The 17,946-nt window shown below is 40.7% G+C and overlaps 1 protein-coding gene across 4 annotated transcripts in view; it reads left to right on the forward strand.

Moving 5' to 3' along the window:
* DMD (dystrophin) overlaps positions 1–17,946 on the forward strand; it is a 1,248,719-nt gene that overhangs the window by 989,265 nt on the left and 241,508 nt on the right. For all 4 annotated transcript variants that reach the window (XM_066619666.1, XM_066619670.1, XM_066619667.1 and 1 more), the window contains 2 exons: positions 4,801–4,921; positions 9,591–9,859. In XM_066619666.1, the coding sequence (XP_066475763.1) occupies positions 4,801–4,921; positions 9,591–9,859 (390 nt within the window). The remainder of the gene's footprint in view (positions 1–4,800; positions 4,922–9,590; positions 9,860–17,946) is intronic.

Genomic DNA, 17,946 nt, shown 5'->3' on the forward strand with positions numbered 1-17,946 from the left:
GACCTGTAATTTTATCCTCACAATAACAGTCCAGTCCAAATGAGGCTACCACTAATGTGTACAGCATTGCTGAAATGGCCACCACTGTATCCCATGAGGCCAAGGAGGCAGCTGCAAGTCTCCTTGGAGTAAGAGAACATCAGTTCCCTTACCCCATTTCGGCCCCATGTTCCTATGGGTCTACTCGGATCTGTGCCATCTGAAAATCTAGTGCAGATTCAGGTAGCTTGGGTAGGCTTTCCGGCATGGGAGGGAGGATTGGATGTGGCAGTAGTCTCTGCTGCTGTCCCCACCCCCTCCCACACCTGAACCACCTCCTGGACCACCCTTCCCCGCCCAAAAATACTCCTTCACTGTCCCTGTTCGTCTCCCCCCCCCCCGCCACCTAGCAGTTCATTCACCCCAATCAGTGAGCAATGCTCCAGCTCAGGCAGAGGCCTGCCAGGGCAGGCCTTGCCACCCGCGGCATTGGTTTCTGTGCCGCCACAGTGTGCTTTACTGCACATTTGCAATCACACACATGCTCGTACTTCTGGTTGTAGCTGGCATAGAATCAGGCTCTAAACCTGTGATGTAAATAGGCTGAAAGATAGAGATAGTGGCCAAAGGTCATTTCCATGGCTTAGGGGGGATTTAAACCTAGGTGTCCCTGGTCCTGGTCCTGGTCCTAACCACTATACCACATTGGCTTTCATGAGCTATAGGCATATAATTTGTCTGTTGGTAAATATGCTGCATACAGCTCCAAAGTTGAACTATACAGTATAGTATACTGAACTATACTATACTAAGTTGAGAGTATACTGCTGCTCTATGCTAAAAATGGTGCACATAGCAGTTAGGGGATGTGTCTTTCACACTCCTCACTACTTCAAGTTATCAGAAGCTTCAAAGGCAGATTTACAAGTTCACTTTCCTTGACAGCTAAGAGTCCTGGAGGCTTATGATACATTTGTAATATGTTTATTTACAGATATGTCGGTTGAACAGATAGGTTCAGGCAGTGCTAGTTCCAGTGCTAGTTCCACATTAACCCCCAAACCATAGCAGTAACCCTGGCCCATAACCTCCCTAAAGCAGGAACTCTTCCCCCCCCCCCCACTTAGATTCCCACTGTCCTTTTGTTGGTGCTTGGGCCCAAACTCAAGAGAATGGAACAACATGGCTCTTAAAACCACATTTACTTCTTGTATAGACTTACTTCTTGTATAGACTGAGAGCCCAATCTTGTATAGACTGAGAGCCCAACCACTGCGCACTGTCGCAAATGTGCCATAAGGCACGTTTGCGAGCCTCACCTCTGGGATACTGCCCGTGCTACCGGGATACCGGTTGGCACTGGGCTAGCGCTGGGCTAGTGTGGGGCGGGCGCCCACCCTCTGTGGCTCGGCAGTCTCATGGACTGCTGAGCTGCAGCACAGTAAGCGGGGGCGGGGAGGAGGCCTTCCAGGGAGGGGGAGGCCGGCGGGGTGGAGAGATGGCAGAGGGAGATGTGATGGGGAGGTGGGGGCGGGGAGGGGGCGGGTGGGAGACGTGCCGGGGGGAGGGAGGGAGGCGGGTCCGTGGAGCTCTGCTCCACCGGATCCAAGGCATTTGTGGAGGGCTCGGCACCCTACACGAACACATTTACCGCTGACCTTTTGGTCGGCGTTAAAGTGAGTAGCCCCATTGCGGGGCTGCTTCCCTTACCCGGAAGAAGGGAACAAAAGTCCCCTTCTCCCAAGGTGCCGCCTGCGGTAGCCCAAGGCGCGCAGGATCTGGCGGCAGTTGTTCTTGGTGTCGCTAAGGCTGGGCGCTCTGGGCAGCTCAGAATTGGGCTGTGAGGCGGCACCGTGGAATAAGCTATTTTACTCTCACACAATACAAAATCATCACAACTCAAAATGATCTGAGTGTGAATGTGGTTATCCACACACCACTCAGTCATGCTGTTTGCCTAGGGCTTTGCTTTCTATGCTTTCTCTTTTCCCTTGACAACATTAAACAGTGTTAAGACAAACAAATTTTAAAAATAAATAATACTACAAGATAAGGCGTTTCAAATCTGATTCACTACTGTGTTCTTTCATTTCTAGTAAAAGATATTGTCAAAAGGTTAGCTAGCCTCATTCTCCTAAACAGATATGATGCTTCTGTCATTAATAAAAAGCTTCCTCTTCTGTTACATTTCATCATTCATTTGGAGGTTGTCTGCTTTCCTAGGTGAAGAGATTTAAAGTCATTCTCAAGAATCTCATGAGATGCTAGTGAAGCTTTGAATGAGCTAATCAATGTATGCATTATTAAAATGGTGGGCAGAATGCCATTATAGCTCAGGTGCTCCTGACAAATACAAGGGCCTAAATAAAGTAGCTTACTTATTCTTCTGTCAGGTCATATATTATGTGTGTTCGATTTCCTCTGTAGTCACCACTAAGTGTGGAAGAAGTTCAAGAATTCAATAAAATTAGCCTGAAATCATTGGTTATAAATTAGACATATATCTAGGCTAATTCTATTATCAATGATAGTCAGCTTTTTTTGGCATGAATTTATCAGAATTCTAGGATTATAAATTATTTTTCTCACCTTTAAAAGAAGTCATTCGTTGACACTTAAAGGCGTCTATATCAGCCACCATAGTTGAATTAATATGTAATTCTGAAAAGGGATCAAGCTATAGAAAAGCAATGCAGCAGGATTTTCCGGCTGAGCTATACTGAGACAACTGGCAACAGTGTTTTGAACAGTCTTTTGCTGTCTTTGACCTTCCATTTTCAGACTGGAATGAAAAAGACTAGGATGAAGTATAAGGACAAAGAGCTTAAGAGTTCCAGCAGCCTGCATATTCCTTGACTATTAGGGAAAGTATCCTATCTGCTGGAGCAGTTCAGCAGAGGAAAAACACCTAGGAAGTTGCAAAGTCTCTATTTTAAAGGAAGAGACTTGGTAGGTTGTGACAAAAATACTTTAGTAATCAGATTATGTGCCAAAGTACTGGGATCAGATAAGTGTTCTCAATCAAATGATTTATTTTTTGTCTAAGTAAGACTTTTGAGCACCACTTTCAGTACAAGTGAAAAGGAATAGCCAATGACTTCCATGTCATATTTTGAGGAATTCAGACATTTCCCTGTAACTGCTCAGTTGCATCAGTGTCATATAGTACCCAGATTAAAAGTGTGAAGAAAGGACATACACACTGTTTTACTGTTCTTGAAATAATTATCTGATTTTAGTTGTACATTATAAATATAATAGTTAACCCATTGTTTCTCAAACTGTGGGTTGCGACAACTAGGTGGGTTGTGAGCCAATTTCGGGTGGGTCCCCATTCATTCAGTATTTCATTTTGAATATATTAGACTTCATGCTACCATGGTATGTGGCTGCATTTGGCGAAATGTCACAGATCTGTTAAGTCACACCTAACAGACTATTGTGAAGATGCTTTTAACAATGATAATTAATGAGACTTACTCTTGGGTCAGTGTGGGTAGGATTGCAGCCTAGGATTGTTAAAAATTTTCCTGCTTGATGATGTCACTTCTGGTCATGACTTCACTTCTGGTGGGTCCTAACAGATTTTCATTCTAAAAAGTGGGTCCCGGTGCTAAATGTGTGAGAACCACTTAGTTAACCTATTTCTTGTATAATATTTGGTTTACTTTTTTCTTTATCATCATCCTTATGTGAAGTGCAGTGCACACAGAAACCAAAGCATGAGATTCAGTGAGATGGAATCCCAAGTTTCTGTCAGGTATAAGAGAGGAAGGGCAACCAACCAACCAACCAACCAAAAGGATTGACACACAGGCTGCAATCCTATGCACACTTTCCTGGGAGTAAGCCCTATTGAACACAGTGGGGCTTAACTTCAGAGTAGACAGGCATAGGATTGTGCTCACAGTCATAAACAGGATATTTAGAAGGCTGCTCCACGGAGTAGGTGTGCTTGGGATGGCACTCTGAGAGAGATCCGCCTCTTTTGATCATCGCCCAGATAATTATTGGCTTTCTCAATACTAACTGTAAGAGACAGCACTCCATAATTGCCATAGTGAAGCCTTATTTGCTTCATCTGTCCTATGGCTTGAGCCAAGTAAGTGTTCACATATGGACATGCTGAGTCCCTGCAGCCTGCCTTTAAGAAATTCAGCTACAAAAGCTACAGATGTAGGGAGAATTTGCTTTATCACTGAGCACAATGCTCTGTCGTTTTTCTTTTCTTTTCATTTTTTTTGGACAATAAACCCAGCCTAACAAATCTTGCTACTTATTGCAAAGTGTTAATATGGCCATTCTGGTGCAATATTTTTTGTGTCTAAGTTGTCAGCAACAGCCAAGTTATGACTATGAATCACTGTGGATTTCCTATTACGTTCTAGGAAATCCTTTGCCTCTCAGGCAGCATTAGCTGTTCCTGTGCTGTTCAACGTAAAGCCAGCTAAGACCTTGTCCCTTCCAGCTAGATTTCAAAGTTTTATGAAGTCTGATATTAGTCGCAGAAGGGGTCCAGTTTAACTACAAACAGCTTATCCGTATCCAGTGGCAGCATAGTATATGTTGAGCATCTTCCCATTTTCACCATAATATATGTTCAGTCACCTCAAGAATATAAAACATACTTCATTTTTTCCTTGTCTTTTTTTATAAAGGAAAAAATCTTTCTACTCTGTGAGAATTTTGAAATGGTTTCACCTTCCTTGTTTCTTTTAGTCATTGACCTGTTTATAGTAGGCTGAAATTGACATGGGAAATATTGTACAGAAAGGTGACAACTAGTGCACCAATTTACATTTGTTTTGTTTCAATTCACAGGCTTTTAAGAGGGAACTGAAAGCTAAAGAACCTGTTATCTCAAGCACACTTGAAACAGTGCGAATATTCTTAGCCGAACAGCCCTTGGAGGGACTGGAAAAGCTCTACCAGGAGCCTAGAGGTAATTGAATGTAGTGCTGTAAAAACATATTGATAGAGGGATAAGCAATGACTAAAAGATCTATAAATTCTTATTGTCAGCGTCAGGACACCTCCTACATTTGCAAGCTAAATCTCACTTAGATGGGGACAGGGAGGGTGTGCAAGACATAAGAACTCAATAAACCTTTTGCCATGTTTTATGTTTGCATTTTTATAAGTACAGCCTGAAAGTGAGCAAAACAATTCTTTGTAAATTTACCATGCTCTGTGGACCAATATATTACTCATTAGTTAAGGATTTCTTTTTTTAAAATTTTTTTTAAATTTTTCCAAAAATAACACACACATAAACACAGTATTAGAGGGTGCAAGACATCATACCTCACTATAACTAATAAATCATTACATATTTCCTAATACAATTCCTCTTCTATGTTAGCCTCTTAATATCATTTATCATTTATCTATCATATCATATCATATATAATATATCATATATATAATGCATTCATCTAAATACCCTATCTTATACTTCTACAACTTTATTTTCAACCAAGCATAAAATAATTTTCATTACTCAATCTATATTGGTTTCATTGTTGATCCAAGCTCTGTCCATTTCCACCACAGTAATTATTTTCTCTATTAATTCATTTTTCATTGGGATCTTTGTGTCTTTCCAGTATCTAGCATATAAAATCCTCACAACAATTAATATCATAATCCAATATCTAACATACTAAATTCTAACAACTTTTAATATCCTAATAATTACATATATCATTTCTCTATCTATAACATCCAAAATTAATATATCCTCATGACTACATAAATATATATGTAAACATCCAAAACCATATCACCTAAAATTAATTCTAACTCATTAAAATTATCCTCTAAAATTCTAACATTTATTAATATCAAGCTAACTAAAATTTTTATACATATTAAATATCACCTATAAAACTTATATAAATTCTCATTGACATCTAATAAGCTTTAATTTTTAACATACAAAATTAGCACATTACTATCTTTCTTTTTATCTATTCCCTTGTCTCCAACCTAAATATCCACTGTCTGCCAAATCTCTTCTCTTCTCTAGGCTTTAACTTTCCATCTTTTTTTCTAATAAATTTCACATGAATTCCTCTTAACAGATCACAATTTAATGTACTCGCTCTTCTTGATAAATCAACATCTTGATGAATCATCTCCTTCACTTGATCATTCCAATCTATGTCAGTTGGTTGAAGTATTTCTTCTTCCTTCACTTGATCAATTCAATCTGCATCAATTAGTTGAAGTATTTCTTCTCCTTTCTGGTCTGGTGACTTTTGAGTCTTTATCTTCCAAGCTATCTCAATTAACATTGTCTCTTCCAATTTGTTGTTTTGTCCTGTCTCCAGTATTTTGGATTTATCTTCCATTTCTTTGCTCTTTTATTGATCCTCTCCTGTTTGTTGCGTATTAGACTCATTTGTCTGTTGAATTAAGATTTCCAGGCTAATTTGGTTTTGTAAATATCAATTTGCTTGTTAAGAACATAAGAACAGCCCCACTGGATCTGACCATAGGCCCATCTAGTCCAGTTTCCTGTATCTCACAGCCCACCAAATGCCCCAGGGAGCACACCAGATAATAAGAGACCTCATCCTGGTGCCCTCCCTTGCATCTGGCATTCTGACATAGCCCATTTCTAAAATCAGGAGGTTGCACATACGCATCATGGCTTGTAACCCATAATGGATTTTTCCTCCAGAAACTTGTCCAATCCCTTGTTGCTTTCCCATTTCCAGTACTTTTTCCATAATCCTTTGTTTTTTCCCATGTGATTCAGATATAACATCTTTGAGTTGCACACTAAGATCATCTAGTTGTGTAGTTAACGCATCCAAACTAGCTTGAACCCGCAGATATTGATTTGTTTGTTGCTGTCCCATCGCCACTAATTTCTCTATATTGTCTTTTCTGCTTCCATTCTTTCCCTTTCGGTTCCTCTTGTGTGAATTTTCCCAAGCTGGACTCCGGGGCAGGAGAGCTCCTAACTTTCGCTCCTTTTCCTGTCATCCTTTTTCTTCCTTCTTATATCTTCTTTCTTCTTACTTCACTTGTCAAGTCCTGTTCTTGTCCTTGTAGTGTCTTTTTTAGTCCATTAGCTGTCCCTAATGTTCTTATTTCTGTTGTTTATATCTGTTTCTATGTCAACTGCATTCCTTTCCAGGAATGGGCACTCCACAGGCACTCCACCAGCTCTCCACAGGAAAACGAAACTGAACACTCCACAACAATAATTATATTCCAAGATGGTTAATTTGTCATCCAACAAATTTTAGATTTATAAAGTTAGAGTTATGCACTCATATTTCCATAACAAGCTCGGCAGATCACCTCCAAAGCTTCTTCTCACATCAACAAACAAATAAGCAGAGAAAACCTCCCCCTGCTTCCTCTTCTCCCAGGAGGGGGAAAGCCTGCCCCTCCTTCTCCTTCTCTCAGGCAAAAGCTTAATCAGGCAGTCAGTTAGTCAATTAATGCCAGACACACACAACGGAACAACACTCACTTGCTTTTTTCAACTTCCTTCGGCTTAATTTCAATATTGAATCCTCACCATCAGCGACATTGATGGCTGGATTCCCTTGGAGAAAAAACAGTCCCTGGCTGGACCCTTCTTCTCTGAAACCGTACACCGTCTGTAGGATCAAGGCCTCTCTTGACCACTGATCCTCAGATCTCATCAGACCTGTGATTTTGGGAAGCTCTTTCCAAGAGCTTTCCAAGGAGCTCAGAAAAACACGACTACTCAGCCAGCTCAGGCCCTGCCCCAGTTAAGGATTTCTTATGGGTTACAACATTTGCTGAAGGGAAAAAAACAACAAAAAAACTAAAGCCAAAACAGCTTGTTACTTTTCAAAGTTAAAGATGTGCAACACAGGCAGACCAGGAGGCCTATGCTGTATCCAGCGCAAGATTAGGGCCAGAAGTGGCTCTGCTGGAGGCAGGGGGGAAACTCTTCCCCTTACCCCGGCTAAGCCATAATGGCCCCAATGGGTCTCCTCGGACTTGCGCCACCTCAGGAGGTGGCACAAGTCTGAGGAGAATGGAGTGGCTTCAAGCCACTCCACGCTGCTCGGGGAATGAGCTCGGCTGATGCAACCCTCCCTCCCCAAGTCGGTGCAGGGACTGGATGCAGCCTCCACAGTCTGGTGCATGTCCCTGCACTGGCCCAGCCAAATCCCAAGGAGGCACAAACATGCTTTACAGCACGTAAACATGCTTTATGATTCCTGGGCTGGCTCAGGGCTCAGGATTGCACCCAGAGTTGATCTTTTACATTTTCCGTGTTAGTGCTGCTTCCATATGGTCCAGCTCTATGCTATTTCAATAGCATTTGAAAACAACACCTCACATTTATCATCTGCTTTGACAATACAGGTATAACTTAATTATCCACAGATTTTTTACCTGCGGTTTTATCTCAATGTGATGAGAAGAGCACTTTAAATTAAAGGAATTAAATTAAATTAAACAATAGCCTTGTTAATGTGAGAGAGGGCAGCTGGCTGACAATCCCTCAATCATTCTCTCTCCAGGCACTTAGAACAGCTTCACTCCAAGGCAAGCAACTCCTCTCTTCCCCCTGAGCACATGAAAGAAAGATAATAACTTTGGGTGAAAGAAAGGGTTGCTGCCTCAGAGTGAAGCCTTTCTAAGCACCTGGAGACTGATTGATGAATTGTCTTATGTTGTCTAATGACTCTGTCTTACATCACAAAAGTAAGCAAGGCTGTTTTTAAATTGCCTAGCAAAGGAACATTTTTTTTTAATGGATTTGCTTTAATGTGATTTTTGACATCCAAAAATGGCAAAAACAAATGGTTCTAGGAATGGAATCCTCGCAAATAACGAGACTCAACCTGTGTATAAAATCCACCTTATTTATCTGGTTTTCTTGTTCTCTACTTTGGGACTATCCTGTGAGTTTTAAATAAATGCTAGAGATTGGACTAACAGTACAATCCTGGGCACATCTATTCAGAATTAAGTCGCATTGAGTTCAATAGGACTTGCTTCCAGGTAAATATGAATAAGATTGCAGCCTGAAGGTCCAGTCCTATCCATGCCTGGCTTGCCTGTGAGTAAACTTCCCAACTTCATATTTCTAAAATATGAAGGAATAACCTTTTTTTTTTTTTGCTTTCAAGAATCCCTTTTTGTATATTGACACCTTTCAGAGTCTGATCCAAATCGACATAAAGCCTCATAATCTCCATGTTTTTGTAAGATTTTTAAAATACATCCAATACATCCTCCTTTTGAGTACAAGCCTTCCTTTTTATTTACCATCTACTGTTGAAGATTTCCATAGAACTCACAGAACTCAAAAGTTTGTTACTTGGTGATTTATTTTGTGATTTATTTGGTTGGTCTTAATAAAAACTTGATCTTACTTTGATTTTTCCTCTAATGAATCAATATTGCTTCCTTCCATTTTCTGAAGACATGGAAAGGGATGATTCTGGAACCCAAATGTGCTCTTTGAACAGTTTTTACAGAGTAGGCATTAGTAGTACTGGTGTTTTGAGATTAGTGGTCATATTAAATAGACTTGATGGATTTCAATCATCCTTTTCCTTTGTACACAGTGTATGCAGTATCTAACGGTTATCATGTTTCACATTTAGAGTTGCCCCTTGAGGAAAGAGCCCAGAATGTTGCTCGACTCTTGCGAAGGCAGGCAGATGAGGTCAAAACAGAATGGGATAAACTGAATCTTCACTCTTCTGACTGGCAAAAAAAGATAGATGAAGCCCTTGAAAGACTGCAAGAACTTCAAGAGACAATGGATGAGCTGGATCTGAAGCTGCGTCAGGCCGAAGCTATCAAGGGGTCTTGGCAGCCTGTGGGGGATTTGCTGATTGACTCTCTCCAGGATAACCTAGAAAAACTCAAGGTAAAATTATGCTTCTTTTCACCAGCATTGGAAAAAATAAGACTTGAGTGCTTTCATCTACTCTTTCCTCCAAGAAAGCTAAGTGAGAGCAAGAGTCATGATTATGTTTTATTAATTCTGTGTCCTAAAATACAGAAATCTGAAATCCCTGAGAACTCTATATGAAAATGAAGTTGAAAGTGAAAAATGAATACTTCTAGTATTAGGTCACTCTCAACAAAAAAATTATAGGCCATGAACTCTAGAACTTGGGTTTAAAACTGAAAGCTTCTAAATACATTTAGGCTGTTTCTCTGAAAAAGCCTTTTTTATTTCCCTACACTTGTATGAGAACTTTAGCCAATAAAAAAAATTCCGCTCATAACAAGATCACCTAACATAGCATGATATCTGGATTTTCTATTGCAGCTTGCCTACTTCTTTGGTAATGTCACAATTCCTTACATACTTTCCCAGATTACATAGCACCTTCACAAGCTTCCCAACTCCTTTCTGTATTACATGGATTGCCTTTCTGTATTACATGGATTGCCATGACTTCTTTTACTGCTATATTGAATATGGAAGAAAATTTTTTAGTGCTGTCAGTTGCTACATTTTTCAGCATGGGTGTCATAAAGTATAGTCTGCATATCTTTAATAGCATGTATATCTTTAATGGTATGTAAAGATTATTTTAGATACATTTGCAACCATGATTTCTACACTTCATTGATGCACATCATACAACAAATACATAATTCAAATTTTAGGGCCCAGTTCTGATGCAGCATTGCCTTTGGGTCTCCTTGGACCCGCACCAACCATTTTGCTGGCACAAGTTCAAGGACAGCTGTGGGCATATCAGCTTGGAAAATGTGGAATAGAATCTGGCAGAAGTCACTGCTGCCAGATCCACCCCTCCTGCCCTCAGCACAAACCTAGTTCCTCCCCCTCCCTGCCCAGTTACTCCCCCTGCTCTAAGCATAAGCAAAATTTTTCTCATGGTTGCAGAAGTTAGGAACATAGTGCAAAGGCACTGAAAAGGCAAAAAAAAAAACCCATAAAGTTAACACACATATAACAGTTCAAAACATAAAGGTGCATGAAAAACATTTATAAGTTAAGAACATTAACAAAAACTCCACCATTTTTGTAGGCATACTGTGTTCCTGTGTAGCTACATTAGAATAGGTATGGGCTTGTGAAATATACAAGAGAAAAGTAAAGCATCCCTGCTCTGTTGCTTGTCAGTTACCATTCAACAGGCTATTACCATTTATCAAGTGAGATGAGTTATGCTGATGTAATTGCCTCCATAAATGCAGAAATTTCTGTAGGATAGTCTCTAATCTGTACCCAACCTTATATTGCCTATTACTGTATAGGATAAACAGTGCACATTAACAATATTACTGAATTTTATGTGGTGGTTATGGCATATAAGTATGCATGGTATTCTAATGACACCATTAGGAGGTTGTGAATTGGCTGTAACACAGATGCTATCACATCCAACTTTATTTGACAGCACAGATGCTATTGCGGTCTAGTTTTATGTTATTGGTGTTTAGATTGAGTTAGAAATTGGTTTTTCATTGAATGCCCATTTTTTATACCTAAGAGATCATATGTATCCTGTGAAAGCACAGAGCTTTTAATAGTAACAAATAATGTTTGGTTGCTACTTCATCAGCACTACCGTGATCAGTTTTGCCTGCTATTACATCTAAATCCTTTGGAATAATATGAAACATTAAACATGTCCTTACTTCAATCCACCAAATAAAACTATTTCTGCTTATTAAGACATCTTTTTAGTATTGTTGAACTGCTGGTATGAGAAAAATTTAATTCAGCTGCAGCTTGTAAACTATAAAGTTGGGTGCCCAGAGTTAATGCAGATACTGGCTTAACTAAATCAACTGCCTACTCTCCAACCACAATCCTTGCCTGGAACTTAATTTAGTTCCCTTGAAGGCACAGTGACTTAAAAATTGTTATAACTACCTCCTTTAGTCAGAGAGCTAAATAGCACAGCAGCTCAAAAGATTCCTTCTGTAATATTATAACTTGAATAGCCTTTATTCCTACTTTTAATCCTAATATTAGCTGTCCATATATAACATAAAGCTAAGCTTTTCCTTTAGATGGGTATGGCCTGCTGCTTTCAGCGTGAGCTCTACATGCACATATAGAAACAGAATATGACTCTTCAGTGATAGTGATCTTCAAAATAGACTTTTATTAAAATGCGGATGAACTGACTCAAATAAGGGTTTTTTGTGTCTTTTTTATCTGTTTTCAAAGTTCAGCACTGGACCAAAAAAGGTTTAAAGAAGCCTACATCATATTCTAGAAGTACAAGAAAAATCACAAACTTTAAAAAGTGTATCTCATTTTGTGTATGTGTGTGCATAGCTACCGTAGATACTCACCAATAAGGAGAGAAATTTGTACCCAAAAATCATGGGTGAATCACCCCCTTGCCTTATCACCTCAGTCAACCAGGCAGACAGAGGGGCCATCTGCACCCGGGTTGGGGGGGGGACTCGGTAGGAGGACGGCCAGCACTCCCCAGCACCCTCTCGGAGCCCGCCACATGCATTCCCCACCGCAGTCCTGCTGCCCCGCGGGGGCAGGGAGCAGATCAGGGGCATCCTAACTGCTGCCACCACTGCCGCCACTACCAGGCCAATAGAGAGCAGGGAGTGCATGGGGAGTGTCCAGTACTGCCCATTCCAGAGCATGTGGCTATGGCGGGCAGGGAGGGAGGCGCGCTGCCTTCACGCTGGGGAGCACCTGGGAGGGAATGAGCAGCACAGAATGCTCCCAGCGTGCTGCCTGACCTCCATCAATCCAATGCAGTGGTGGCAGCAGCAGACTCCTCTGGCTCCTGGTGCAATGGGGGGACCAGCCAGGTGCAGGTGGGTGGAAGGTGCAGCTGCCGGGAATCCCACACGAGGCCCGGAGGAGGCGCCACTGCCTGTCCTCCTGCAGAGGGTCTACTTCTGAGTAAATTGGATTGCAGCTATGTGCAGCTGCACTTGAGTTAGTGATTCCTTGTTGCTTGTCTCTCTGTGAATTGAATTGCATACATACGTATGTTATATGTTGTATTCTATATACAGAGCCTCTGGCTTAACACACCAGGCACCTTAAAGGAAGATTTGATTAATGGTTCTACTGGTATGCTGTTTACAGTGCACTCAGAGCCCAATCCTAGGCTTCTCTACTCAGAAATAAATCCCATTAAAGTCAATGGTGCTTACTCCCAGGAAAGTATGGGTAGGATTGTGGCCTTACTCTGACAGTGTTTACAAAAAGGTTTTGAAGAATACAATTTTAAAAGGTAATGAATAAAAATGTATCTTATGATCTATGAAATAGATAATAGTTTTTAATAAATTAGAGACTGTGCAGTTACACAGGTAACACAGGTAACAATTACTGGTAGGTTATTTTTCAGGATCTGGCCTCGGGTAAAATCAGACGAAAATAGTCAGACACCCCCTCCTAAGTTTAACCCCTGAGTTATCTGAGAGGCATAGAAAATTCCATGATTTTTTGCTCAAAACCTGCCCTCCACTTATATGCGAGTGCCTGTGGTATTTGCAGTTGCTGTGATTTGTTTTCTCTTGCAACCAGGATTGTCCAATCTACATCTATTACATAGGAAGCAACCTTATTCCAAATCAGACCATTGGCCCATCTAGCTCAGTATTGCCTATGGTAACTATAGGGCAACTCTCTAGGTTTTCAAAGATTTCCCATCCTTCTCTGGAGATGCCAGTGATTGAATCTAGGACCTTCTTTCCACATGCCAAGCAAGTTGCCACAAGCCCTTCCCACTTTGTATCCTCTCTAGGCTCTTTTGATCACACATGTCACAGAACTGGCCCTCAGGCCCTGGTTCCAGGGAATATACCTCCTGCTTCCTGCTCAGCTTCCCTCTCTAGGTCTCCAAAGGCCCAGAATCCTAGACCAGGGCAGTACCAAGTTCCCCCAGAAGACCCTGCCAAGAATGCAGATGAGATGGAATGTTGCAATTATTGGTTTTGATTCCTGAAGTGTCAGGAATCAGTGCCAGGCTTTGCAGTTCCCTTGCAAGCATTTGTCAAGGATACTGTCAAGTTCCATGCTGAACAGCATTCTCATCAAAACAATTGTTTCTAAGCCTTGTGTGCTGGGATGGGATGGAGCAAAGCTGCCCCCACCTCCAGCACATGGTAGAGGAGCTATGTTTTCTTTTTATTTGTTTTTTTTTAATCATTGTTTTCTAAAAAGAAAAAGTTCTGTTATCTGAGCATATTTTTACATGTAATACTGTTATGAATAACTTTGGCACTGTCATCGTTATGCACACAAGGAACTCATTTGGATGCTTTACCTATCAAGTATGCAGATAACATTACTATGAAGTAACTACTGCACATAAGCAAGTCAGGGAGTGAAACAAAATCAATTTGTCAAGCTAACACAGTAATTAGTTTAGTGTGGAAGTATATGAAGTTAGGAGTCAAATGAGCACACAGCTGTCTAGAATACTAGATCCATGATCATTTTGCATTGAATATTCCTCTTTCCTTTCCTCTCACATTTGTTTATGATTTGGAACAAATAACAATAAACTCCAAAGCTTAGGAAGCTTGCTTCCTAAGTGGGCTTGGCAGTTGTATGCCGAAAACATTGTCCACATCTTTGGTAGTTTCCTCACCACATGAAGTCCTAAAAAGAAGTGTAAGTGTGTATGCACACAAATGAGACAAGGTAGTAATAAGAGAATATATATAAAGTCTTGACATTACTTGTTAGTGGTGGCAGCAGATCCTGCCAAGCATGTACAAGTTTAATGTTGTACCATTTAGCTGCTTAAGCGTTAGAGTATTGGCTTTTTATTACCAAGCTTAGGAAATGCTCTTGTTTAACAGTTGAGTGTGTGGAGATTCATGTTGTTCCTTAATAGAATCTAACCTACATTTTCTTGACCATGAAATTGATTCTAATCTTTTAAACATCAGAATACAACATTTTTTTGCTAATTCTTAAAGGCTGAGGAGATTTTGAAGTATCACAATTCTCCTGTTGACTAATTCATACTTGGACTGTAATTTATTACCTGTAGATAGTACCAATATTTCCACTAGCTAAAGGGTCAGTGTCACTGTGCAGACCCATTCACTGGCTGTGCAGTAGCTCAACATCATTTCCAGATGCTCAGCGACGCCACTTGATGCCGTTGCAGGACTTCTGGGAACACCAAGCTCTGAGCTGTGCAAAGCTTGGCTTCAGATAACAGAGCTGTGTGGTCACATACTTTTATAGCAAACATGTTACAGCGCTATCTGTAAAATAGTGGTTGAAAGAGTATGACGTGTATATGTTCTGTATACTGGATATCTAAAGTTATGGTGCTAGGAAACAGCTGAGGCTGTCCAACCCTGAAAGGCATTGTGTGGAAGGCATTATTTGAAAGATGTGTTTGCCATAATCATTGCCACCCTCCCACTTGCCTGGTTACTACTCAGGGATCCTAGCATACCATGCAGTCATGAACATAATTTATCCTGTCTTCTCAAAAATGGGTGGAGGGGCAGAGAAACTACTTCTTCTCTTGTCATGGTGCCATTTGCAGGTGCACAACCATCTTATATGAAAGGACTGTGAGCCATCTATTTATTTTGATAGGACCCTTTTCATCCAGGGTGAGGCAAGAGCAACTTCAGGTCATGTAATATAAAGGAAGAATCTGTTTCCATTACTTTATTTCATGCCTTTGTGCTGTTATGTTCAGGTTACTATTTTTTTTAAAATCTACACATGTTTCTGTTCATTTTCTCCTGCAAGCGAATATTCTTCCAAGTCTTTTTCCGAAGGAAAAAGCACCTCCATAGTAACTGCACAGCGACCTGCATTCCACAGTTTGTTGATTCACATGATATGATCAACTCATATTATGCTCTCATCTATTCTGAGATGAATTCTCAGCATCTATCCTTATAATTTCTTGATGTCTCTTTTCACCTCTGATCTTATAAATACTTTCCTTAAACACTTTCATTTCAGTTAGAATCTCTTTCTTCTGACCTATCCATTGTTCTAGCCACAGCATGTACCCTTATTTGTAAAAAGAGTTACTAAAATTGTTCTCCTAGCTCAACATTATAGGTGAGGTTTTTCCAGCTCTCGTCAGCATCATGGAACAGGTGAAAATTTTACCCACCCACTATGAATGGACGTTAGACTTATTCCTAAAATTAACCTCACAGGGAGGTTAGCAGTGACTTTTAAAAAGCACCACTTTTAGCAGTTACACCTCAGCACAGCTCAGCAGCTGAGAGCAGCTGACAGTGATCCTGGGAAAGCTTAAAGGCCAGAAAGAACTTTCAGGGGGGCTCATCCAGCCTGGGAGCCTTATGTTTGACACCCCTGATTTAGGCGGTCTTGAGTAAGCCATGGTCTCACAGCCTTGGCTTATCAAAAGTACATAGCATTACTCTTCCCCATAGAGTTTTTTTATTGTTATTTAGAAGCTAAGCTGGTCCTTTCGTTTGCAAAATGGAATATAAGAGCATATTTCTGTTTCTCCACAAAAAGCAGGAGCATCTTTTAAGGAAGGAAAATGCCTTTTGTTTTCATTGCAAAGTGAGTACGAGTTTTCTCTTTAGTCCTTTGAAGTCTTAGATTAAAGGGAACCTTACAAAAGCCCCACCTGAACTCAGCACATCCATCCATCCGTAATTCGCATGGAATTTCCTATTATCACAAGACACCCCCCCCCCCCAGGCTTGCAAGATTACTGTTTGAGAATCCCGCTACAAACCACAATTGTTGCTATATAGTCTTTGGTATTCCTTTGAATCATTCAGATGTTTCCCTTGTCTCAGCAAGAATTGGGGAGAATATGAACTGGCCATTCTAGCAGTCCCTTTGTTGGGCAGGACTGAAAAATACAGCAATCATACATCAGCACTTTTTTTAATCAGTAAGTAATAATTGCTTTAGTTCTATCTCCCATTCACTAGAAAATCTGATGAGTAGGAAGATGTTGATGTAATGTACTTCTTGATCTCCGTGACATCTCTTTATTGATCAATTGCTCATAAAAATCCCTTGCCATCTTCTATAGATTGTTATCATATAGTGGTAAACTCATATTTTCAACTTCAACATGCTTCATAGTTCTTGCATTCTTTGCCTCTTCTTGGTTAACTTGTAGAATATTCTTTATGGCTTGTTTAATATGTTGTTGACATCCTTCAGTCTCGGAAGACTATGTTATCACGCTCTGAATGGTGGTTCTGGAACAGAGTGTCCTCTCCAGTGCGTGAAGCTTGGGTAAAGTAGATAAGGAAGATAGACTGTTTCCCATGCAGCAAATCCCCCCTCTCTACGTTGCTGGAATAGTCCAATGGAAAGGCAGAGGCCAATACGGTTGGTTCCAGCGGCGTCGCAGGAGTTGCCAGAACGTGACTGTGTTCAGCTGCAAACTGCCTCAGGGACTCCAGCTCTGGATTTTGCTTCGAGGTTGACTCCTGAAGCCTTTTCCATAACTGGATGTAGCCACAAGGCAGTGGAGGTTTGGGATCAGAGTTTTCCTTCTCTCAGATGAGCTGCCTTCCCAGGCTAATGTCCCATTTACGCGGTGGCTGTTCAGTTGCCTCTTACGACAAGTACAGCCAAACTGAGGACCTATTCTTTCCCCAGCCCCCAAGGGATGTTTAATATGGTACATTGAAATATGTCACTGGTCTGCTATTATGTGAATGTCACATTGAGCACAACACAGATACTCAGTTCCCTACATTAGACCATGAAATCCTTTTAGCATTTCCAAGTTGCTTCAGAATTTGATGTTGGTGCCTGGTTTTGTAGTGATTCATAGCTGGATAAACTTAAAATGCCAACTCTGTCTGATTTTAGCAGTTATGGAAAAGAAAAGGCAAATACTTTTACAGCACTGAGCTAGGTCACTGTTTTCATATCAGAAAATAATATGGGCTAAAACTAGCTATTCCATTGCCTATGTGGATAATCTAAGACAAGTCTCAATGCTTATTGGTAGTTGATTGGGGGGGAGGGAGATGTATTTTGAGGGACTCCAGGAC

Source organism: Tiliqua scincoides, chromosome 3 (genome assembly GCF_035046505.1).
Source record: "Tiliqua scincoides isolate rTilSci1 chromosome 3, rTilSci1.hap2, whole genome shotgun sequence".
NCBI classification, from domain to species: domain Eukaryota; kingdom Metazoa; phylum Chordata; class Lepidosauria; order Squamata; family Scincidae; genus Tiliqua; species Tiliqua scincoides.